Source organism: Pagrus pagrus, assembly GCF_965226575.1.
Source record: "Pagrus pagrus genome assembly, chromosome: 5".
Classification (NCBI taxonomy): Eukaryota; Metazoa; Chordata; class Actinopteri; order Spariformes; family Sparidae; genus Pagrus; species Pagrus pagrus.
Window position 1 is genome coordinate 34900901 of NC_140189.1, and position 25920 is coordinate 34926820.

General features: G+C 40.9%; 1 protein-coding gene across 2 annotated transcripts in view; it reads right to left on the reverse strand.

The window, feature by feature from the left end:
* The window catches only part of fstl5 (follistatin-like 5), a 194583-nt gene extending 173765 nt beyond the window's left edge, over nucleotides 1-20818 (reverse strand). Inside the window, exon 1 of one of the 2 annotated variants that reach the window (XM_084353823.1) lies at nucleotides 20258-20818. In XM_084353823.1, coding sequence (XP_084209949.1) covers nucleotides 20258-20280 — 23 coding nt within the window. In that variant the 5' untranslated portion in view covers nucleotides 20281-20818. The remainder of the gene's footprint in view (nucleotides 1-20257) is intronic. The other variant, XM_084353822.1, reaches the window with a different exon arrangement.
* Nucleotides 20819-25920: the final 5102 nt, after the last annotated feature.

The window sequence follows — 25920 nt, forward strand, 5'->3', positions numbered from 1 at the left end:
TTTATTTAACCCTACTGTATGTATATTTCATATATAACTTATATATATATATATATATATATATATATATATATATATATATATATATGTATATATAATATACATATATATATAACTTGTGGATTCATCTGTCTGGGGCCAACAATGTCTCACTGATAGGATAACATCCTGTTTTATGATAAATAAATAATTTTCGTTTATTAATTATACTGTACATACAGTAAACTGCAGGTCATATGTAGCCTACTGAATAAAGGGACAATGCGACATCTGGTGAAAACAATCTAATGATACCATAGTTATTTTTAACAATGCACGTAGAGCCTCTTTTGTCTCTGAAATCCATAATTTATGGAGTATTTCTCAATATAAATAAAGGCTTAATAAACATAGTTTTGCAAGGTTTCAGTTTTATTTAATTTATTCTCACCGTTCTATTCAGTATCCTCACTCTGTGAATTTTAATTCCATATTCTTGAGTTCGATTAATATTCCTACAGTTTCTATTAAATGTTGCATCCAGCTGGTGCCTGTACAGCACAGCTACCTGCAAAGTACCTGCAAAGTACCTGCAAAGTAGAAAAGTGCCATTTTTAAGGTGTGTGTTTTGTTTTTTACTGCTGCAGCTCTTGTAAGCATAAAAAGTGCTTTAAACAACGGTGAAATTTAGAGCAGGGAGTTGTTTTAACTCGAGATATTGGATTTGTTTTTATTTCTGCATAGTTGTCAGCAAGAGAAGGTCATGTATTTCACACTCTAAATTATTTTGCAAATGTTCAGTGACACTTTGTGTTTGTTTGTCTTAGAGACACAGGAAGTAAGGAGACAGTATGGGTTTTTTTTCTTGTTGATTTAGTGGAATTTTCTTCATGATTACTTAACCTCAGTCATCACAAACAACAAGGTTCACTTCATTTTTCATTGTATTTCTGTATGTGATAAATAAATATTCTTCTTCAAATTCTTCGCCATGTTTTCAAACTCTCCGGGTTGGTCCCTGCGGAAAAACAAAATCCTATCTTCACCAGACTTCAGTCAAAATGGACCCCTGCTGTGCAGCTGCGAAATTGGGATTCGGTTTGGGGCACATGGGCCTGTTTCAACTAGCAGGGATGCACTGGTGCTCCCAGTTTGCTCTGTAAACCAATGATTTCCTGGAGAGGCTTGTTTGAAATTATTCAAATTGTCAGCGAGGTCACTGGAGGGGAACTGGAGTCAGCAGATAAACTGCTCTGCCCCCCACAACACCTCGTTCTCCTCGTTCTCTCTCACATATGTCACAGCTGCCACATCCCTGACCTCCTGTGGGCAGATCTCTTTAAGCACGCTCAGCGGTATTTCTATGTACAGATCAATTTGGTTGGAGTACTACAGTTTGTCTCTGAGATATCTGGAGAACACTGGAGCATCTGCTGTGTGTTTGCTGCCCAAGCACCCTGCTGCAGCATGTCTTATTTGGCAGAGTTATCGTGGCACTTCTCATACTCATATATCCCCGGCAGCACTGTATACTGATAAAGGACTCCTTCAAGTTCAAAGCACGTCCAAAACCACAGGCGACACACTTCCCCCTGGGGTAGTGCTTCCGTTTGGTCCTTGTTCTTCCCTTACAAACGCACAAAAAACTGTGCCAATCTCTCAGATGGAGCAGTTTCCTGCAACAAAGGAACAGAGGGATGACTCTGAATGCCGTTCATGTCTAAATGAGTCTCCGTTATAGTATTCATGTTATGCCCCTGCATGAAACATTTTCTAGAATTCCTCCCACCCTTTGTCTGGTTTGCTATTATTTGGAGGAATCAAGCCAACGTCCGCTGCCTTTGTGGTCCACACATTTATGAAGAAAATGAAACACTTGATGCTTGAAAAGAATATGCTGAGAATGTTTTGCAAAAGTTGAGAAAAAAGCATTTCACTGTGGTTGTCTGACAGTTCTGGAGGAGTAAAAAGCTGCAACAACTCAAGCAGACCGTACCACATTTCATTCTGCAAGACCTGCAGTCAGTGAGTCAGTTAATAAATGGCAAAGTGGGTTCATAAAAAGGGGCAGCGCTTGCCTAGAGGTTAGAGAAGCTGGACGGTGAATGTAAGGTTGTAAGCTTATATGAAGCTCATATAAGCTCAGAGAAACTGCGTGTTTGAAGTAAAGGGGCAAAAATCTTTTCCTTTCAGAAAATACTGCTGTGATTTCTCCGGGGCAAAACACTGAACCCACAGCTAGTCAACAGTACAACCAAGAGAGCTAGTATTGCCCTATTTTCTCAGAAAGGAGATTACTGTGATGTAGAGAGAAAGTAGAGATTTGTACTTGTGTAATAACATTTCTTATTTCACATTCCTCATGACTTTACACTATAAACTGTGCATGTACAGTATGCAGGCTATAAACCACAAATCAAAATCAACTGATCGAAAGGATCTGATCTTTTATCCACCTTTTAAGAATGAAGCCATTCACAAAAGCTTTAAAGGAGCAGTTCACCTAAAAAATGGCGATTCAGGCATTATCTTCTGACCTATATACAGATGGAAAGTCAGGTGAAGTTTTCACAGCAAAGCAGCATTGCAGCATTCTCCTAAACTCCTGAAGTAGACAGGGACTCGTGTTCAAAACATAAAGAGACAACATAACCACACAACTCGTCCAGCGTAACCCAAGCCTCCTTTGTCATTGAAGATTTTCTTTGTTATGAATTATAAACAAGGAAGCAATAAGCAAAACGTATTTCCCTCCATCCTGAGGTCCCAAATTGATTAGATAAGACGTCATTTACACCAGGGTTCCCAACGACTGGGCTGTGGACTGGTTCAGGGCCTTGGGTCGTTCAGTGCCGGGCAACAAACAGACAATAGGAACTACCCTTGATGTACTGCATTGTGTTTTGGGATTTCTTTTCTGGAAATGGCAACCTTTTTATTACATATCAACAAGGCAAATCATCTTCATTTAACATTAAAATGTCCAAAAAAGCTGATTTTATTTACATTGTCATTAATGTACAATAGATTTACACCCCTGACGCTGGTTGATCTTGTACACACACTTCAGAGCGGTGCACACTTTAATTTTTGCAGCCTCAGTGACACTTTTGTCTTAAAAAGGGTGAAAATAATGTCTTTGCAAATCAATTTGGGATCTCGGGGCTCCCGGAGACTTTGATCGTGCTGGAGTAACTGAACAGAGCCACTTCATGTTTGTTTGTTTCTGTGATGAGTTGTTCCCAGCTCAATCGCAGTGATCCTCCAAATCTGTTTGATTTCCTTCCAGACCGGGCGAATCAAAGACGTTAATTAAAAACACTGGTAACCTGTGCTGGTAATTAATTAAAGGCAGGATAAATGTGAGATTTGTTGATTTCCAGAAAATCTGCCAACCTGTTTAGTTGGTTTCCCTGATGTTTGTACTTCCCCTAAAACTGATTGATTTCCAAAAGTCAGTTGTAGATTGTCACGTCTATTTCATTTTGTTTCATTCAGTTTTAATGTTATATGCATCATGTACACCAAGACAGTGAGACGATACTTTCATTTTCATTGTGTACTGTCAGCCTTTACTATTTAATTATACACGAGAGGCAATTATTTATTTTAAATTTTCTTTGTAATCTATTAATAATTATTATTCCCTTTTATGTCTTTTGAAACAAATGTCACTTATTACTTTGTCTTAGATGTTCTTGCGAGAGCCGTCACGTATAGAAATATTCCAACGACAAAAAGACAAAAACAATCCCGACTGGAGGTCCGTTCTTCTCAGAGCTTTCTATTGTTGTACGCTGCTCAGTTGTCATGGAGATGGTTTTGTTGGCGTGCGAGCTCAGCGGCTGTAATGATTTCATCCTCAGCACGTTTCAGACCTCTCATCCCCGGCTTACACAGGACTAATCTTTCAGAAAGTCCTTAAAGAACTGTGGATGAAATGAACCACATCAGATGTTTCTGAAGTAAGTCACTAGATATTGTATTGAGAACATTGTGATGCAGAAACAATTGATTTGTCTTTGTGATTCAGTGATGAGGTAAAGAATTGAAGATCAGCCATGTTGTTTTGCTTCTTTCCGGTTTTAATCATTGTCTTTTATCGCTGAGTTTTATGGCTGTGCAGTTAAGTGTAAGTACGGTGCTGATCTGCCATCTTTAGTTTTTTGGCAACTGCTTTGGGAGCTACTCAATCTTTGTTGCTAAAATTTCGGCGATCACTTGTCAGTCCAGTCCGGCCAAAACTGTCACATCTGTCTGTCACATCATCAGCAGGATGATGTCTGAGTTTCTATAGCTGTGCTGTTTCTGCGTTCAGACACGGGGACTGTCGCTGCACATGATAACTGCCCAGTCCTTCTGTTTATTCCAAGCTGTTGCAGCAGCTGTAAACATAAAACACATTACAGTTTGCCAGAGGATTTTTCTGAGAAAAAAGAGAATATCTACTATAAAGCAGGTGCTTTGAATCTTAAATGTGAAAGCTGTCGTGAAAGGATATTTGTTGACTCACAATTGTGTGATATCAACTGGCAATACAGAGTAAAACATGTTTTCCTTTTCAGCAGGAACCTTTCCATGAACCCAGGAAAAATATTAGAAACTTAAAGAAGATCTTTTCTGTTATTTCGACCGCAGGAACCTCTCAGTAGCTGGACTGCAGTGTGCGCCCTCCTAAAATTGTTTTTGCTTCCAAGGTAATATTTTGTGATGGCTCAGCTGCTAAAAGGTGAAGTTTGTAGTGGCAAAGATCAGTGACCGGTCAAACTCAAATCTAGAGGCTGCTCCAACTGTACAGCGTTTGTTCAGACAGCTGACAAACAGTTTGTCTGTGCAGGAAACTCTTTTCTTGTTGTTGATGTGTGAATTAAAGTTGTAAGGGAGTTCAGACTCCCTTTGTTCCTCTGCACATCTAACATTTACAGCCCCTCCTCACCAGAAAACTGCAGTATAGTGTGTCTGTGCAAACAGCTCGGTACGACCCATATTTATATTTAGTGTTAGGCAGTGACCTCAGGTGGCCTTAGTAACTATGACTGGAGCAAAGGAGGAAGTCAGGTTACATTTAAAAGCAACAAAGCCGACAGATGTACAAGGTTGTGGTGAACTGATGATTGAACACAGTGATGGCTCAACATTATACCTACACAGATACTGACAGAGCCTTGTTTCGTACTCTTTGTCAGTAATACTCTGGTATTTGTGGGGTGCCGTGTAGGAGTTGGTGAGAAGTTTTAAACATCTGTATGACGTTCCTTCGCCCGGCCACAGAGACAAACAGTTACTACAGAACAGCTGGGAGGAGACTGGAGGGTAGCGAAGGAAAAGTGAAGGTCCATGCAAAACCGATTTGACTGTGGTTGACTAGACTGTGGTCTAGTGGTTGTATTGCTTAACATCCATGTCAATGTGAAGGACACATGGAAGTGTGTGCAGTGAAGGTTATATCATTGGAAGACGTTCATCCAGGAGACCACCGTTCATGTGTCGTGTGAGTGTTGAGATATTACACTTACAAAGTGTAATTAGCATATGTCATCATATATGTAACTAAACTTTATACAAAAATAACATTAACACTGAACCATGATCTTTTCCTAACCCTAACTAAGTAGTTTTGTTGCCTAAACTAAACTAAACTAAACTAAACCAAACTGCAACCGTTTGACGGTAATAACAGTCCAAAAGTCATAATATGTCATAATATGTGAACTGACACCAGAGGGTTAGGTAGAGCGTCATAGTTTGAGGCTTACAACTAACTACCCCCCAAAAAACGGTCCGGTCCGCCTGTCGCTGGCCCTGTGTCATGGTCCAATATGTGGGTTTTGAAGTCATTGGTAATCGGCCTATTCAGCCGTTCAGGTTTGAGGACATTGTAACTGTTCTTGAGATGCTGATGAAACACAAACACAATTAGATGGATCATTTTTACAATACAATAACTTTTAGTTGTGACTTCAGCTTCCAAAACACATCATGTTAATCTAAATCTTTAATTATGCCTTTAACTGAACTAAACAAACTAAATGTTGGGCTTTTATTGGTTTCAAATTCTGCCATGAGACGTCTCATCAGCACCTCTTTCTCTCAGAATAATGCAGCAACATGAGCAGTCTTGTCACCCACCCAGAATTAGGTGGCTGGGAGCCACCTCCTGACAAAACCATCATTGTGTAATCACCGGCCATTCATCTAAAATGACATGGTGACAGATGTTTTGGTGAGAGGATGTACGGTGTCTTTTTGCTAAGAGAGCACTTCCTCCGCAGACGCCCAGCTGTGCTGGCAGCTGTATCTGCTGACAGCTAGCGTGGATTCTGCTTCGTGTGCAGCATCTAATTTTCCTGTGATCTCCATATTTGGAAAAACACATTTACATTCAACATATTTAGCTCATGTTTCTACACAGAAAAGCTCATATGTGACCTTAAGGCTATATTCTCTCTATAAGGAATTCCTGCTGATGTGTTGGAAACGATTTTAATTGATTGCAGCCTAAAGAGTGAAACATCCAGGTCAATGACCGCTGTGGAGTTATGAGAATTTTCCTTTTGAATAGTTTTGCTTTTAACTGCAGAATTAAGAGATCAGTATTTTTGTGACAGATTAACTACAGTAACTGAAGCTCACCTTAAGCTGCCTTTTTAACTGCAGCCTCTTATTCAAATGTTCAACTGGGTAAAATGCCAGCCGACCTCATTAACAGCATCCTGGTTTGTGCTGTTCAGGGTGAGATAATGAGCAATGGTAGCTGTGGCAAGAGTAAGAAGTTGAAAAGGGCTCCTTTTTAAAAAGTATGGCTGCGCTTTCTTTCTTTCTTTTCATCAGAGGAGCACTTTTCAGAAAGGGGATTTCTTTGTGGAGCTTAAATTGGGTCCAAATAGTTGAGCCAAACCAGAACCTGGCACAGCCTTAATCATCTCTCAGATATTCTGGATCAGGTCCAAAGCAGAGCTACTTGAGCTGCGTAATGTCCTTCCATAATCACCATGATACATTAAATGTGACCAGTTATGGTGATGAGCTAATTCATTAGGCTAATTAATGAATTACCCTAATGAATTAGCATTAATTTGTGTATATTTTATGTCAATGTATCGTCATCATACAGCATTTAGGTGCTTATATCAGCTCTGTGAGGCTGTGAGCAGTTAAACTAATGTGACTGGTAGGACGTAAAACACAGTGATCAGGTAGAAACCTGTTTGCTTCTGTTGACCACAAGTTAGGATTTTTTATTGATGTGATTTTCTTTTGTCATTGGTTGTGAGATCATCGATCGTAGTGATGAACCTTCGGAGAGTCATCACCAGAATCTGCAGCTTCCCTCGGCTTTACAGAGCTTCATCTCACCATTCAGCTGTCCAGCTCCAACTTTACTGTTTTGAGTCACACTTAACACTTATAGCATTGATTTTAGCTACAACCAGCAGCTCTTTTCAGTAAACAAAAGTCCTAACAATCCACTGTACACTACCTTCTCAGCACCAAAAACCAAACAGACACAGCTACCCACCAGCGTTTGAACATAGTGGAGCATTTAGCAGCTAAAGAGCCAGAAATTTCCCTCAGGAGTGGGTACAGAGACCAAAAGCAGAGCTAAATGAGAGCGAATATTTGACTTCTATTCACCACATGGCCAGAAACACGACTTTTAACATGAATGATAATGTTGCTTAGTAACTGTTGGACGTGCTAAAAAGTTCATCAGATCAACATAACGGTGACAGGATGTGTGCAGACTTCTCTCTGTCAAATGAAGACTATAGGACGAATTCCTCCTTCCTGTTTCCAGCTGATCCATACTGGTGCTCTTTGTTTTTCACATTTACCTGTCCGGGGAATGATCTGCTGTGAGTTTCACCCAGTGAACTCCTCATTCGTTCACTTTGACACAAAGTCCCACCTGGAAGTCGTCCACTGCAGCCACAGTGCTGTACGGGTCACTGAGCAGCGCCAGGCAGATAACTGGGAGTTAGAAAAATCATTCAGGCACAACACAAGGCCTGTTGTTGAGGAACTGAGGACACGTCACTTCTGAAAGTTCCCACAGATATCCCCGTTTAGTAGATAAATCCAGTCCAAGATTATATTGCAATCAGTGCAGTTGAAAGCAAAGATTATTCAATTATTTCATATAGTCAAGTGTTTGAACGGGGGCTATAAAGTCTCTGCTAAAATAATAAACACTAAATCTGACTATGACTGACTGACTGACTTGTCACCGCCTCATTACCCACTGTTATGGCGCACTTTACGCCCAGTTGCTCCACCGGGGCTGCTCAGTGGCCAGTCGTTGAAACCTGTGGTTGTTCAGGGCGGCTCTCAGGTGTGACTGTGCGTTGTGAAGCGTGGCGTTGCTGATAAATTGCACTTCTGCTCAGTGAACCCAGCTTGCATAAAAAAAAGTAGAGACTGCCAACGACGTCAGAAACTTGAAAATCAACAAATTATCAAATTCAAAATATTCAAGGTGAAAATGAACCACAGCAGCGGTCCTCCAGGCTCCCGCGGCTCCCAGCAGGCGGTATCTGTGAGTGGGAAGCCAGTGAGGGATCATGTCCTTCTAACTGTAGTAGCAGCAACTGAACTAGTGATTATTCCTCTGTTCAGCAGCTTTCTGTCAAGTCAAAGTCAAAAGTTTGGGCATCTACAGGGAAATCATACCATGCTGGAAACACACACACACACACACACACACACACACACACACACACACACACACACACACACACACACACACACACACACACACACACACACAGTCTAATGAGGATGAATTAAGGCGACAGAAGACATTTTAAAAGCAGAGAGTCTTTGTGGAATAACTTTCAAACTAAAGCCAGGCGTTCCTCTCTGGTGTTTTTAAAGCGCTGGTGACTGAACTGCTCAAACAAGATACTTGCAGTTGTTTTTAATAGTGCACATATGTGTTGAGTTATGGGCTTGTTTATGTTTGCATGAATGTGTATGTAAATATTAGGGATGCAACGGTAGAGTTTTCCCACAGTTCGGTATGCATCACAGTTTTTGGGCCACGGTACGGTTTCAATATCTTAATATAAAACTACTCACACTAGCAAAGGCAATATTGCATGTAAAAATAATTAAAAGCAGATATAGTCAAACCACAAACCTTATTATAAAAATGCAACACTTATCTTAATTGCCTTCCATAAAAAACATATGCAGTATCCAATCAAGTTAAACAGCCAACATTATTGTAGTATTGTATTGTATTGTTTGCCTTTGTGTATTGAACCTAACAGGGCGTATTGAACGTATTGAACGGTTCGATAAAATATTGAATATTGTTGCATCCCTAGTAAATATGTATGACTGTTGTATTTACAGATTTTCTTTTTTTGTATGTTGTCACAGGGCCACCCTGGAAAAGAGACTTGAGTCTCACTGGGTACTTGAGTCTCAGCGAGCCATATCTGTGTCCACTAACACGTCATGCCTGGAAGATGTGCACCACAGCCCGTCCTCTACAGGTCACTGAACTGCTGTCCAACCAGCCCAGTCACCAGGATGAAATGATGGCAGTTAGCATTTCTGCAAACCACAGATACGTTCACATCTGTATGTATCATAGGCTACATTCCATACTGATATTTCTACGACACGTGTCATATCACAAAAAACTTGATATATTTTACATTTTTGGTATTCCTTTGTGTACCACGCGAGGAAGCTCAGGTGTATGACCACAGCGTTGCACAGTTTGAAAATAGCGAGTTCAGAGAACACCAAGACCGAAGTTACAGAAGGGCGATGTTGAGAGAAAAAGGCACATCTAAAAATCCATCTGCTACTTCAGCAGCATTCACAGCACCATGGATTCATCAATACACAACACAGTTAGAGCTCTGATATTTCACAGCCATGTCATGGTTCAGGCCACAGACGCTAAAATGCACAAACCTCAGTCAGAGAAAGGATCAATGACTAACGCATTCAACAAACCAACCCTGTGCCTCTACACTCTCTGTCACTAGGGGATGGAGACAGGGCGAACAGGTTAACAACCCCCTCACATTGTCCACTGTGTAAAGTAAATGATTTGTACTTTACTAGCTAAAATATGCATAAACATCAGCACAGTTCTTTAAGGTTATTGAACCTACCAGTAAAACTGGTCCCATCATTCAAAGCCTAATCAGTCACATCTCAGTCTCTAGATCTGAGCCTCGCTGCATAATTGGCTCAGACTTCTTAGGTTTTGTGAATCCTCTCTTTCACTGGCCTTCACAGCAGCAACTTGCCGTCTGCAGCCCTGCCTCTGAACCCTGTAGGATACCACCGCTCTGATATCGCCGACTCATTAGGCGGCACGTACGGCTACAAATGCCAAGCGGATAACAGCAGTGCATCCCCCTGCCACCAGATGACAGATAAAGAAGGAGATAGGCGCTTGTGTAAATTTGTTGGCATTGTTGTGATGACATAATTCATTATCCACCATCCTTTTTATGAGGCTGTTATCTGTTTCATTCAGATATCTATCCAAGTGCATAAAATGTGATTACACTGAGCTTTGAACTTATGCTGGCGTATTGTGACACTAAATCCCCTGTGTGTGTGCACCATGGTTACATTTACACTGAAGGAGGAACTTCACAATCTCTCCCTGAGAGTGTTTATGATACAGTAACGTGATGTGTCTCCTCTATATTTATGCCTGCGTGACTGTCAATCATCTCTTCTCACAACCAGACCTCTAATTAAGTTTTGATATACTCCGCTGCCACTATCAGGGTCACGCAAACAGATCAAATTTCACATGTTTGGAATATCTAGTGAATGTGGGAATATGTGAGCCAGCCAGGATGGCAACAGTGGATGAGAAAAAGTTATTTTTCTGCACCGGTAGCGACTGCAGAAGCCGAGAGCTAAATCACTTTCAAAGTTAATCTGCTATAAATCCTGGCAGGCAGTCCAAATCTAGGCAGAGAAACTTTTGAAATCAAATGCAGAATTTCAATGATCCTCACACTCAGAGAGAGAAGGTGCTCGAGCAGAATCCAACAACAGCACCAGAAACAAAACCAGGCAGGCGTTCCTCTTCTTGAGAACACAAGCATCTCATCTAAGTCTCACGTGACGTTTGTACTGTAGATGAGATGTGAGAGGATTTCTGTCTGGATCACAGTGATGTCAGCAGTGTGAGACTGGTGCATACATCGAGAAGAGACGAGGGATTTAGAGCAGAGAGAAACACTCAGGAAGTCGTGAGGGTAACCAGAGTTCAGCTGGTCAATCACTGGAACGTTAATGAGCCTCTGATGTGTTTCTAACTCAGCTGCCTGCTTTGTTCTCAGCAGGACCATAGATATTTAGTGTTATGGACTGTGGGCTTTCAGTGAGCACTAAGACAGGCGGAGGGATCCTGCAGGGAATCAATCGTTAGCTCCTGAACCTGCAGACAGGATGTGCAATGATCAGTTTTACATTTGCACTGTTTCCTTTTTACACATTTTCTGTCTATATTACATATAATACCATACCATCAAGATATTGCACTGTAGCCTATATACTGTATGTAAATACTTGGAGTGGTCATTGAACACTTGAGATTGTCTACTTTATTATTACTATTTATATCTTTATCTTTATCTCTTGTTTCCATTCATGCTATATTTCTATTTCTACTTTGCACGGAGCATCTGGAACAAAAACAGTTTCCCCCCCGGGATCAATAAAGTATTCTGATTCTGATTCTGATTCTGATTCTGATGATGATGATGATGATGATATAACATGGAAAATAGTTTTGCAAGCGAGACACATGTGCTACTGACAGATCCACTCTTTCATGTCCAAATCACTGGATATCAATGATATAAGAACTGATTGACTACTTTTTGGAACTAGCATGGCCCCTCAAAAGAGCGTATACCTCTGCCAAGGCCCAGTAATCCCCTTTTGTACTCTCTCAGATAAAAGCTACTTGAATACACCTGTTTTTTTTCATTAAGATCCATACATTATTCCCTGAGAAAGTAACAAAATGTCATCGAACTTAAAGCAAGAATGTCAAGAAGGATATTCTTCAAAATGTCAAATGAGTCAGCGACTTCATGGACTTTGTGTTTCAAAGTGTTCCAGTTTTGCTTCTGAAAGTTTGTTCATATATTTTTGTAATGAACAGATAATATTTATTAAAAACTAATTTAAATAAAAACTAATCAAAGAGGATAAAAGTAACTTTGCAAAACACAAGAATTTAGTTAAAGCCTTTACTGTTTTCTCGCCCGATCAGTCCTCTAAGAACTGCCAGACAGCCCACTGTGACCAGTATGCAGCTGCCAGTTTGGACTGTATGAAAATTTGAGCTAATTCATCCTCCGAGAGCGAGTCCATTATTCATCCCAGCTCTGAATAACCACCCGGTGAGAAAATGATGTGATTCGACTGTATCTTTTGTCATGCACAGGATTTCCTTCTACGTTGGCACCACATCTGAGAACTATAAACAGCCTTCTGTGTACCATCAACCCAAATTCTACCTTTGAATTCATCCACAAGAATTATAAACAATTAGCAGCAGCAATATATAAAATATTTCTATGCACGACAGAGGTTTGGGACCTCCAGAGTCACCCATAAGTTGTGTATGACACAGGTTTGACAGCAGGGACTTTGGCATTATATGCTCCACATTACAATCATTTATGATCGCAGGAGTCTCCACATATGAGGCAGCAGCAGCAAAGACCTTGACTTTTCTTTTATAGCCATTTAATTTATAGACCATTTCAAATGTCGTGAGGTACAGGCCGTCGCTGCAGGAAGGAAAAAAGCCTGGCAGAGGCTCACTGAGCTCTCCCATTGTTAACAATCATTACATAATCAGACTGATCTGATCTACTGTACTGTGCCCGGAACAATGCCGTCACACTTGGCCACGGCGGCGGTGAACAGTGAACTGTGACCTGCGATGCCATTAAAATGAAACGCATGGTCAGACTGCCGCAACACCCGCCTCCTCCCCGAGTGTCTTCCAACAAACAGCACACAACAGCATTATTATCTCACAGGCAGACTGTGACGTCTCCTGTCAAGCCTCGCAACCAACACCATCGCCCTCTGAAAAACACCAGAACTCACAGTCTATGGGCGACAAAAGGCACTGGGGAAAAAAATACAAGAATTTGTGAAAAAGTATCTTTAATTAGAAAATACTTGATGATTTAGACTTAAACTGTGTCTTAGATGCTGTTACTATATTTTTTTGGAGCAATCTCTGGAACAAGAGTTACCTTCGGGATTAACCTTATCTTATCTTAGATGACAGTTACTTACTATCTAGTTACATACTACTTAAGAGCTTATTACAAGTATCTCTGGGTGACCCGTAGTCCAGTAACACCCAGTAACAAGAGGAAAAAATGAAAGCAACATGATTTCCAGGGATGAACTTTCCTGGTTTTGAACGACAGCCGTCCATCACTTTAAGAGGTCTTAAGCACTAAAAAGCTGCCAGTCAGCGAAGGCTAACAACTACAATTTGTCCACCCAATTGGTACCAGTAGGCTACGTTGAATTTTTGGTCTGGACCATCAAGCCGTGGTTTCCATCAGCTCACTTGCAGCACACTGGCAGGATTAGCTCATAAACCCGGAGCCTGTTGACCTTCACCCTGAAGGGTTGTGCTGCTTCTAATATGGTCTGACCGTCTGCCAAAGAGCACTGAGACAGAGACAGAGGTGTCTCAATATTTCACCCGGCCTCGCCTTTAAAAGTAACCACAAAAGCCTTGTTCTGCTGTACTGTACGAAATGGGTTATGACAATAACAATTTAACAATCCACTTGGAGTTCAATCAAGACATGGAGTGGAAGAGGTCATGCTCCAGAGATCGAGAGCTGTTTGAGAAGTCAGGAGACACAGCCTCATTCTGTTGCCTGACACCGATCTTTCAAGCAAAGAAATATGATCCAGTAGAGATGTTTGACTTCGCTGCACACTGAGCAGACATTCTCATACATCATTACAGCAAGTTAAGCACGTGCTAATAATCTAAATTACACCAATAAATCCAGTTTATTTGTCATGTAAGGTGCAATCTGCGATGAAATGCAACATTACAACTGTTCTCATCATCAAAAAGAGGCTTTCTGTTTGTTTGCATGCTTTCAGCAACAGTGGGCTATAAAGGAGAAATGCAATGTGCACAATGGAGGAAAAAACTGGTTTTCGCATCATCAAACAAACCCCCCTTCTTGCCAGGAGACATAAGAACGTCAGGAGGTAGTGTCTCTTAAACATGGCAGCAGGATAACATATCTCAATGTGTGTGGGTCCTACTGCACAATACAATCCCACATATTGAAGAGGGGAACAACAAAGACCGTCACAGAGACACAGATGGGAGCTGGCAGCGGTTACAGCTTCGCTCCGAGTGGGAAGAGGGGAGATGGAAGAGGGGAAGAAATGTTAGAAGTGTTATTGTTGAGGTGGGCTGGGGCTGAGCTATTGAGAGATGAAACATGAAGCCTTAACAATTGGTGAATCAAACCGTATTGAAAACATTTGAAATGGAGATTCTCACAGGAAGAAATGAAGCTTTCCAGCTACTGATTTTGATTGCTTCATTTGTTTTACATGCACAAATGATAATAATGATTTTATGTGTCCTGTTGGCTCGTGAATTTTTTGTCCCTGCATTGAAGGCAGTCAGCGTCCTTACAAAGAGCTGCTGGTCAACTGCTTGTGGAGTGTTCAAGAAGTAAATACCATACAAACAGCACTGATGGGGCCATTATAAAGGTGCTTTACTCTCCATATTGCTCCAGCGGAGTCATTGTGGCTGTAATGGGCAACTCCCAGGTGTTAATGTGTGTAACTGAATGTAAAACATGCTTGGCTTGCTTAAAAAATCGACTCTAAAGAGTCAATACAGGTAGGTTCTACAAAATCCAGATATAAATCCATTATTTGAGTATTAAAGGAATAGTTAGGATTTTGTATTAAATCAGCCAAGACCCCAGAAGAAAATATCGGTAAATGTTGCTGCAAACCTGGAATATGTTCAAATCTCTACATGTCAAATGTGCCATATTGACATTCCTACAAAATGTGTCATCTCACGTAAATCACATGTATATTAGCTTAGTTTCATCTCAGAGTCAGAGGGTGTGAAACCACTGGATACTTTCAAGGAGACCTCGGACCAGAACACTGATTTAAAGCCAAAACAAACCCTGACTAATGTTAATTACTAATTACCGGCTACAACATAAAATAGAAAACTTAATCTAAAGAAAAGTTTAGTTTCAACATATCCATGGTTTGCAGAAATGTACATTGTCAACATTCATTCAGGCGACTGACTCGGGTTAATACGCTTCTTCACTTTCTCACTGCAGGTTTGATGAAAGGATCGACACAACTCTGTCTGTGATTGAAGTTTAAATACCTCACTGCTTGTAAAAAGGAAAATCTGTGCAAATTTGCAGGACATGTGCTAACAGTTTGTTGGTGAACAGCTTGGCGCTCTGAGTCTTGTCATCACTGAGAGTTTGCCAGGGAAACAGTGGCGATCCTGTGCACAGGTGCTGTGTTGCTTGTTACATTGCATAACTTATTCTTTAACCATAAAAATATTATTATTTTTTTTAAATGTCTGTGTACGGATCAAGCAAATAACATGTTAATTATAGTGTACTTTAGTTTTTTAGGCTAGCTGTTCCCGCTCACCTCACAATCACCTTCCAGCTCTGGGCTCAAACGTGATATCACTGATACTGATGATTGGAAAATGATGAATATCTGCCCTGATAATTGACCAGGGCCAATAATTGGTCTACCCCTGGTCTGGACCCCCTCAGTAGCTTACCGTTGTAATCATATACCTTTAAATAAGATTGGGTCCCCCCTCCAGAAGCCTCACAGTGGTTTGGTCCACTGCTACCTGCACCTCCACTCACATTATGGCAGGTATGAGTGTTTGTGAGCCGTCTCCGGCGTGTGGTGGTGTCGGTGGCTGACCTCTGGTAGCTACTTAACTTAAGTGAAAATGAAAGATGTGCCTGACATTTTTATTTACTTCTTCCACTCAACAGAACAAAAAGACATTTACAGTTTTAACCAGACTGCATTTTCTTCGGTCCATTAGCTCACGGTTGAATCTTGTGCATCAACGCGCCCACAGTACTGGTGCATAGAAACCCTAAAGTACCATTAAATTCTCCACCATTGACATCCCCTTCAGAAATTGCTCTTGAGATTTTTTTCTTGTCATTGTTCCCTCAACAGTGAAATGAAATATCCGCCATGGACTACAGCTGTCTTTGTAAAAGTCACGTGAACAGTAATACCACAAGGAAAGTCTTTAAATAGTGTATTTATATCCATTCTATTCGGATTGAGAGACATTTATCTCAAAACCTGTGCAAATAAAACCAAAACCGTCTGCGTGACAGGAAACCCAGTGAGAACATGTTGTTGTTGTTGTAATTGTAATTACCCTTTATTTATCAAGAGTAGCTTTGAAAATATGTGCAACGTTATGATATAATGATGAATTCAGAGGGTTTCCAATGTGGCCAATGAGTTTCTACTTCTTCATCTGCAACGAACTCTTGTGTGTCCTTCACTAAATAAATGAAATCCAATAACTGCCAAACTGTAAAGAAGCAGTTTGGCACTTGTGTCCATTATGTTGTGTTCACATTCTAGTTCACACTATGATGGCAGATGTTACAAGGCACCTTAACATAAATACGATTGCATAGATCCCAGAGGAATGCGAAGAAATCTTTATGGGATGCAGTGTAGATGTTTGATCTCCCATGAGTCCCTTTAAAAAAATGTAGTGATATTAGAATAGATGGCACAGTCTCCGTAAGAGGCCCAGTGTGAGATCTGAGCATTTGTGTTGTAATGTAGCTCTCAGACGTGACTTAGCTGTGAAAAGTCAGCTGCTGAACTCGAGGATGCATCTCCCGTCCGCACAGAAAGCCACAGAAGTAACACTCTGAGAAAAATATGCTTCTTAACACTGGTTTGCTCTCCGAAACAGCCCCATAAAGAGATCTCAGAGGGTAATTGGTAAAGATTTTTTAACCTGCTGCGACGCCAGGACACCTGAGATCATTGTGAAGACCCTAAAACGGTGCCATTATCAAGTGCTATCGCAATTTTCCTGCCCAACATACAGCTTTATTGTCATATCACCCAAATCTGCCCCCTACTTCCAGCTGCCATTACTGGCTGCCCACACCTTCGCACAGAGTACTTTTTCCTGTCAGATCTAAACGCTTTGATCACATTTCTTGCAATTTTTTTCCTTCTTTTCTATTGAAAAGCATTACTGACTCACGAGCCTTTGCCTCCCCGCAGCGTTCCAAGAAAGTCATTGTAATGAAAAGCAGAGCAGCTCCATTAACACCACTACCTGCTCAGCTGGCAGCGTCTCCTACCTGTTGTTAAATGGCTTAATTGGATCTGAGACGGGAGAGAAAAAAGGAGTGGAAAGAATTTTCCTGGTCTTGGTGTGACGGAGAAATATCCTGAACGCTGCTGCGTGGCTTTGTTAATGTCCTTGTTGGTTTGAACATAACTGAGTGTATCAGTATCATTTCAGTGCAGAAAGCTACAGAGTCATGCTGAAAATGACGACTCCATTATCTGTCTTTCAATATCCCTCAACAGCTGACTGTCAGTTATTAAGACGAGTATCCAGTATCTTCACTATACTCTTATGAAGAGTTCACTCAAAAAACAGACAGACGCCATTATTTAAAGAATAAACCGACACCAGTTTGATTAATATTCTCTCGAGTGCACAAAAAAAACCAACATTCAGGATAATAAATCAGAAATGAATTTTCTCGATATATAATACAGTACAGTATAAGGCCCATATGAATGATACATTACTGGGTCCCTGGTTCGTATTCAAGTGGAGAATCAATTAGTGAGTGCAGCCTTGAAAAACAGATCCACTCATTCATCTAACGCACCACTGGAAATAGATTATATCTCGTGGTTTCAAAGAGCCTCCGCAGATAAAGTGAATGCATTGTGGGGAATAAAGAGACTGAAGTTGGACTGTAAAATGCGTACAGATGGCTGAGCGTTCAAACTGCATGGTTTCTGTAGCATCGCACTTCTTCTACAAGAATTTAAATTACTGCTGTAATTAGAGGAATGTGTTGGGATCGTTAGCGTCTGTGCGCCTTGTGAATCACAAAGGATGTCGAAATCGTGCAGAAGAAGCACAATAAAGAGACGTGGAGGGATTCACAGACCGTCGTTCTTCACTTGTTACTGTTGGATTAATAATGTTGTCAGGAGTCAGACTTGGTGTGACGCCATGCACACAAATAACTAGTCATAACGGACGCGCTTGTTTTTCAGCGCGCCTGAAGTAAAATTCACAATAACATACTTAAAATCATACTTAAAGGGCAACTCCACTACTTTTACACATGAAAGCGTGTCTGCAGGTCTTGTGGAGTACGACTGCACGTGTGAAAAATGTAGTATAAATCTTTTTGTGGCTCCAGAAGAAGCTGCATGTAGTCTGATAAATTAGCTCCAGTGATGTCACACAGTGGTTCTGGCATTGTGGGTAATGTAGGCGCCAGGTTTTCTCTTCATTCTCTCTTTATGAGCCGCTTCATAACAAATGATCAGAATCGATACGAGGAACAACAGACATGACCTTTTCTGTTCCACATATTCTTCTTCCTTTTAAAAACCCGGTGCCTACATTACCCACAATGCAACACAGCAACTGGGTGACATCACTGGAGGCGATTTATCAGATCACATGCAGACCTGTAAACACACTTTAATTTGTAAAAATTAGTGAAGTTACCCTTTAAGTAAAAGTGGAAACACTACACTGTAGAAAATACACTGCTCCAGGTAAAAGTCCTGTATTGAACATGTGTAATGTAACTAAGCATTAGTACAAGTACAAGTACTGTATTTAAGTACAATTTACAGGTACTTGTACTTTACTTGAATTATTATATACTTCACTACATTCTGGAGGGAAATGTACTTTTTATGTGCTATATTTATTTTTTTATAATTTTAGTTACTAGTTACTTTGCAGATTACAAGTTACATCAGAGCATACCTTTGATACTCAAGTACATTTATTGCCAGAAAATTACTTTTGATACTTAAGTACATTTAATATCAGATACTTTAAGACTTCTACTTAAGTACTATTTGTATGGGTGAGTCTCACAGTTACCAAAGTAATATTTTAACATTATATCTTAATTTTTACTCAAGTATTACTTTCGGGTAATGAAAGTACTCACTGCAGAGCATTGGCCCCTGTTAGTCTTGTACCATTGTGTAAATGAGCATTTTGTTGTTAGTGTTGGGGAGTGTAATCTATTACTTACATATTTCCCTGGATATAATGGAAATACTGAAGAAATGCACAGTAAAAAGTACTGAAATGTTACTCAAGTACCTTACTTGAGTAAATAGTTACATTCCACCATAGCTAACAGATAGTCTGACGTTTCTTCAGTATTTCTAGTGTCATAATTGACCTAATGTATTTATTTTGTGGTAGTTATTGTCACGTAAAGGAGATTTTTCTCCAGAAGGCTGCGACAGAACCGTCTCTAAAGGATCTCAGTCTGTGAATCGTATCGATGTCAGAACTTAATCTGCTTTAGGTTCAGCTGCTCTGACTCCATCTGCTGCATCATCGCGGCGATAAAACATGAAAAACACACATGACCCCAGATTTCACTCGCAGGCAGCACAGTAGCTCTAATGGCCATCCCGGGCGCAGGAGCCTGTCATATAGCGGCGGATGAGTGAGGCGCAGAGCAGAGGATGAAAAACAAAAGTATAATCCCTCTGCTGCTAACGGTGTCACTCAAGGATTAGCGTGCCAAGGAAAAAAATAACGCACTAAGTACCAGGCGGATAAATTAAAAGCTGTGGGCAACGTGGCGCGTCTCCAACCGCCTCAGAAACACTGACTGTGCCACAGAGGAGAAGCGCGTCCTGACACAATAACAGCAACCATCATCTCAACTTCACATCAGGAGCCTGCAGGACCTGGTGACGGCAAACTGGAGCGGTGACAGATTAAAGCAGCAGATTGTGAGATGTTCTCTGAGAGGAGGAGGAGGAGGAGGAGGAGGAGGGTGACCCGGTGGATCAGGAGACACCTCACCGATGATGAGGGTTAAACCGGCTGTCTGATCGCGAGTCCGGGCGGAGAGAGGAGACTTTTTCTGCTCCAACAACAAACTACACACGGACGAGATTCGCGTTTTCTTACCTGTGTGTCCAGACGTAAACCATCCAGGAGGATAATCCAACAGATTAGTGGTGAACTTCTCAACAAACTATTATTAATGATGGGGAGCTCCGGTCCAATCCACGGCTGGTGCTGCGCTGTAATTTCCGACGTGTGGAAAAGAGGAGAAGTTTGCACCTATAAGCAGTTAAACGGGACGTTGTTAATCCTTTCTCCAAAATATCATGAAGGTGGAGTGGAGCCGGTGGAGGAGCACGAAGCAGAACAGGAACAGCGGAGTTCAGCACCACGGCGCACTGGACAGCTCCGACGGCGCAGCGATCTCACCTCGGCCGCTCTCGGGTCTCGTGTGCGCCACCGAGGCAGGAGCCACCAGCCCCAACCTCACCTACTGGCTCAGTCCCGACCGGATTTACATACAATCACGAGGGAGGGAGGGAGGGATGGAGGAGAGCGAGGGAGGGTGAGCCAATCGCAGATATCCCGTAGTAGGCAGTGTAAGCAACAGAACCAGGACGGACGCACAGACGGAATGTGAAGCGGCTCAGAGAGAAACTGTCCTTGACTGAGAGGAAGCGAGAGGGCGAGAGTTTCTGTATGGCTGCCACACACACACACACACACACACACACACACACACACACTCATATATGTGTGCGTGCTCCAGTGATGGAGTGGTGAATAAAAACGTGCTGTATCCTCCATTTTATTCAGCTCCACATCACCAGTGTGACCTCCAGGTGAACATCAAGAGGGAACAATGACCTCTAATAAAAATACAGAAGTGCATTTTGTTTTTGATTTGACTGTTTGAGACCTGTTTGGACACAGTGTGAGGACACACAGCCTGTTAATTATGTTTTCAGGAAAAATAAATACATCAGTTTTTTATATATAAATGAAATAAATAACTATGTACATTTACTCAGTTACTGTATTTAAGTACAATAACGAGATTTACTTGAGTATTTACATGTTACTTTATACTTTCATTCCAACATGAGAGAGAAATATATGTATATGTATCTGACGTTTCTAGTTACAGATGAAATATATCTTGTTTGATCAAATATAAATATGATAATATATAAAATATGATGAAGACTAAAGATGAAGCTGCCCGACAGGACATTAGGTCAAAATCAGCTCCACACAGACATCTACAATGGAAGAGACTCAGGTATTACATCATGTGACAAACAACAATTTCATTCTACATAAACCGTCTGGACAGAGTAGCAGAAATATCCAGTCGAGTGTAGGACAGGAAAAGCTCCTGTTAGCCTGCATGTCAAGTAATCTAGAGAAACGTATCCAAGCAGAACCTGATGCCGCTGTGTTTTAGTTTGCACACGTTCCTGCACAGATTTGATTATTTCTTGTCCCATAAAACGTCAGAACTTCTGCATTTTCCAACAAGATCACAGGCAGCGGGTACGACAAGCCATCTCTAGAAGAGAAAATGATGCAGAATTATGATGTTGAGATAAATGAGCTCTGCTTTTATTCTATTACGACGCTCGAGGTCGTCACTCTGTCAGGAATCATCTCCTCTGTGTTATTTGCAGGACTTTTTTTTAAAACAGTCCAACTTTTCATCGTGTTTCAACTACTTTTACTTAAAGTTACGACAAGAACTCTGATATCTTTCATGATTTGAGGTGTTAAAGGGGCACTGAGGAGTTTTGGAGAAGAAATTCAAACTCAGAATATTAATATTTATAATATTAACTCAGAAATATTCATTTTTTCCATCAGTGAATAAACCAGCTGTTCTCAGAGGAAAATAAGGTCCCAGAACACTGTTTGTAGCTGGAAGGTGGCAGGGTCCGCCACATGAAGTAAAACAGGATGAAGTTGTGTTGTCCTTTAAGGTCAGTTTGTTTATTCAGTTTATTCAGTACATGAAGATTTTTCTCTTCTGATTAAAATGTCTTCCCCAAAGCTGCTTCGTGCACCTTTAAGTGTAACTACATAGAAAAGTTAATCTTCTCACTGACATGAGTTGTATAAAGACATTAGTTTTAAACTTCTTGTTGTAAGTTTCAGCAAAGGATCTGAATACTTTTCACCGATGTCCTGGAGGAAGTGGGCATTGTTTATTGTCACACACACTCGTGCTCAGCCCACGTGGACTAATTAGACACCAGAAATCAGTGAAGGAAGAAGATCCTAAAATAAAAGTTAATGTATTCTACTACTAATAAGTCCTGCAAAAAAATCTACATTTTAATAAAGTACAGACGTATTATTAGCACAACAGGCTTCTTGAAGTATTAAGTAAAAGTATCCATAGTGAAGAATGACACCTTTCCGTGATATATGTGATTATTACAGATGCGTCACCATGTCGGCAGCAGTTTACTCGTACGGCTGGTCGCTGTGTGATGAAGCCACGTTCAAATAAAACATCTGTTCCAATGCATCTTATATTCTAAAACACACGTTTGTGTTTTAAAAATGAATCCGTAACATGAAAAAGTAATACAAGCTGTCAAATAAACAAAGTGGTAATGAACAGAACAATGTTCCCCTCTGGAATAAACTGGAGTTGAGTAGAAGAATTAAATAACACACAGAGATTCACTCCTGTGTGCAGCACACAGTGACTCTGCCGGCACAGATGTTTGACCTTGTTCCCTTCAGTGCTTTTAAATACGTTGTATCAGGTCAGTACTATATAAGATGCATGACTGTGTGCTGTATTCACTGTGTGTAAAATACATTGTGTTTATCCTATGAGCAAATGCAGTTATTTATACATTTTGTCATTATTTATTCATGTATTTATTTCTGTTCAACCTATTTTTCCTCCTAGTTTCTGTTCGTATCAATTTCTCTTTCTCCATTTACACGTTAAGACTCTCAGCCTGTGTCCTGTACTGCAGGCTGCTCCTGTACAGTGATAGATAGATGGATAGATAACTTTATTAATCCCTCAGGGGAAATTAGGTAAAACTGTACTGAACGTTGCCACCACTCAGTTATATATGCATTTATGATCTTGTGTGTATTAAAGTCACTTGTTCCAAAATGTCCCAATACATGTTATACTGTAAGAATTGGAGGTGTGCAGACATTTCTGTACACCTGGATACATTTTTCGGGAAAGCAAATATTTGTGAGGTATTTGTGTTGCTGACTCATCGTGTTCTAGTCTTCAGTGAATCAGTAACCAAACAATGGGTGCTCCCTGCTGAACTGCAGACAGGTTTGAAGCTATGGATGTGTAAAACATAGAAGACGTGTCTGAAAACAAAACGTTTTCTCCCACGACTGCTTTGATGCTCAATACAAGAACACAAATATTGGAGGCTTCTGAGAAACCCCAGATTAAAGTCTCACTTTCTACAATATCTGCACACAGCAATTAAAGGTTAGGGAGGGACTGTAGCTTTGGCTCAAATATAAACTATGTTAAAGTGTCCGGTCACTAAAACAGCTGGTACTACTTCCTGCAGTGGTAATGAACGTGTCGTGAGTCATGAGGTGCTGAATCCTCCAGTATGGATGTAGTTTCTAGGGAAGCACATCAGTATCTCTCTCAGATTGACACACAAATGACACAATATCGGTGTTATTAAAATCACAATATGACCAAGAGGAATATCCAAATCACAGGAGCAGCAGTTTTTTGCTGAAGGTGAAATGTGTGATGAGGCTGCGTTAGAATGAATCACTGTAGAGCTGCAGAGAAGAAGTCTCGTTCTTCAGATGTAAGAAAATGAGTTTGTTTCATCGTGATTTTAATAGTTTTCGTCAGTGAAAATGAAAACATTGACACAAAGTGATCATTCCTACTAATCCTGAAACATTTCACAGTCATACTATCTGTCAAAATCATCACAAATTTGATTCTTTTTACCATATCGATGAGTAAATGTGTGAATAAGAATCAGAGGCAGTGTATGAAGACAGGAGATACAGTAAAGTATCTGGCCGAGGTTTAAAGGACCGTGACCACGGCTCTGAACTATCAGTAGCTTAACTGTGCTGTGTATTGATAAATCCATGGTGCTGAAGTAGCCGACAGATCCTGTGACAGAATATTCATCAGGTCATCGGGCCGTCCCAAAAAGCTCCAGAGAAGTGGACCTTGAGCAAAGTTTTTTGTATTTTGTCAAACTGCTTTTACTGTTTCATCCATCATCTCCTCTTTTCTCAGCTTTCTAAACCCAGCCTCACTTTCTCTTCCTTCATCATCACCTCTGACCCGCCTCATCTCTTGTCTCTTCTTCCTCTGTTTGAATGGCAGTTGAGTTGTTTTCCTGTTTGTGTTCAAGGTCTTTTTGGTCCGGAGGAAGTCTCGGGTCGACCTGTTTTTACTTGGTTGTTGCTCAGCGTCTTCCTGGATTCATATTCTTTATAGGAGAAGACTGAAGGCCGACAAAATCAGGAAACGCACTTTTTCTGTTAAATGATTTTCCTGGTCGGGTTTATCCAACTGCCGGTACAGAATAGCAGTTGTGGTATTATGTACAGATTGTAAAGCCCTTCAAAGCAGACTTGTGTCCAAGTACATTTCTGCAGAACCACAGATACTGTAGGTTAAAACTGGACATGTCTTTCATCCTTTATGTTTTCTATCTTTATGCTCTGGCTGGGTTACACACAACAAACACTTGGTTAGGCTTAGAATAACATCATGGTTTTGGGTTGATGGTCCGACTTCCCGTGAAAAATTGCTGGTTTTGGTCGTTACAAACACAGCTGGAAATGTCGGCACCTGATTGTGAATGGAAATATCTCCAGTCACTCTGAAACTGTCCAGTGGTGTGACTCAAACTGCAGTCAGCTGTTTGGCAGCCTTATTGTCTTCCACTTCCTGCCGCGACAGGTGGCTGAGAAGCATGTGACAGTGAAATGCCACAGTGGGACATGTCTACCGTGGACATCACTGTGGTCTGCAGAAACGTTAAATGCTAACAATGTATCCTGGCGACTGGGTTGAAACATTCTCAGGGGACCAAGAACCTTTTGAGGAACTCGGGACCGGAACATGAATTTTGACTGAGGCAGGTGGCTATTGAGTTAAATTCTTGTTGGATAGTTTCAGTTGGTGAGCCAGGTGTAGTACATGGTCTGTTGTGACTGTTTAAGTCAGTCACTGGTTTTCCAGATCCCTCCTTCCTAAGTGTTTATTTGCAGCGTTACCGTCCTTCTTTGGTTGACCGCAAGCGTTGGGATGACAGGCGGATGTGGTTGTTCCCTGGTAAAGTCTTCTTGGGTGATACAACCTGAACCTGACCGGAGACCAATCCCACAGTGTCTCTCTCTCCCGGCCTTATCTGTCCCTGTCCAGCCTGATACGATGCCTTCCCCTTCTTGCATTCATTCCTCACATCCACCTTTATATCGTTACAGTAAGCCTCTCTCATAAAGACTCAAATGTAATTAAAATCCTTATCGCCTACAATAAAGACAACCTAGCACAAAAGATGCTGCTGAAATGAAATGAAAACAAAAACCTTGGAGATTCCTCCTTAAATATCTGACACGTTTTCATGTAAAAGCTGAAAACAAGTCATGTTCTCGCCTCATGTGCAAATACACCACCAGAGTCACATCAACATAATCAAACATGATGTACGTGCTGACGCTCATTCAGCACATTTGCCAAATGTGCTGTTGCTCCTGCAGAATGAAGTTATAGCATGATTCATTAAGGCAAATGAGAGGAAGCT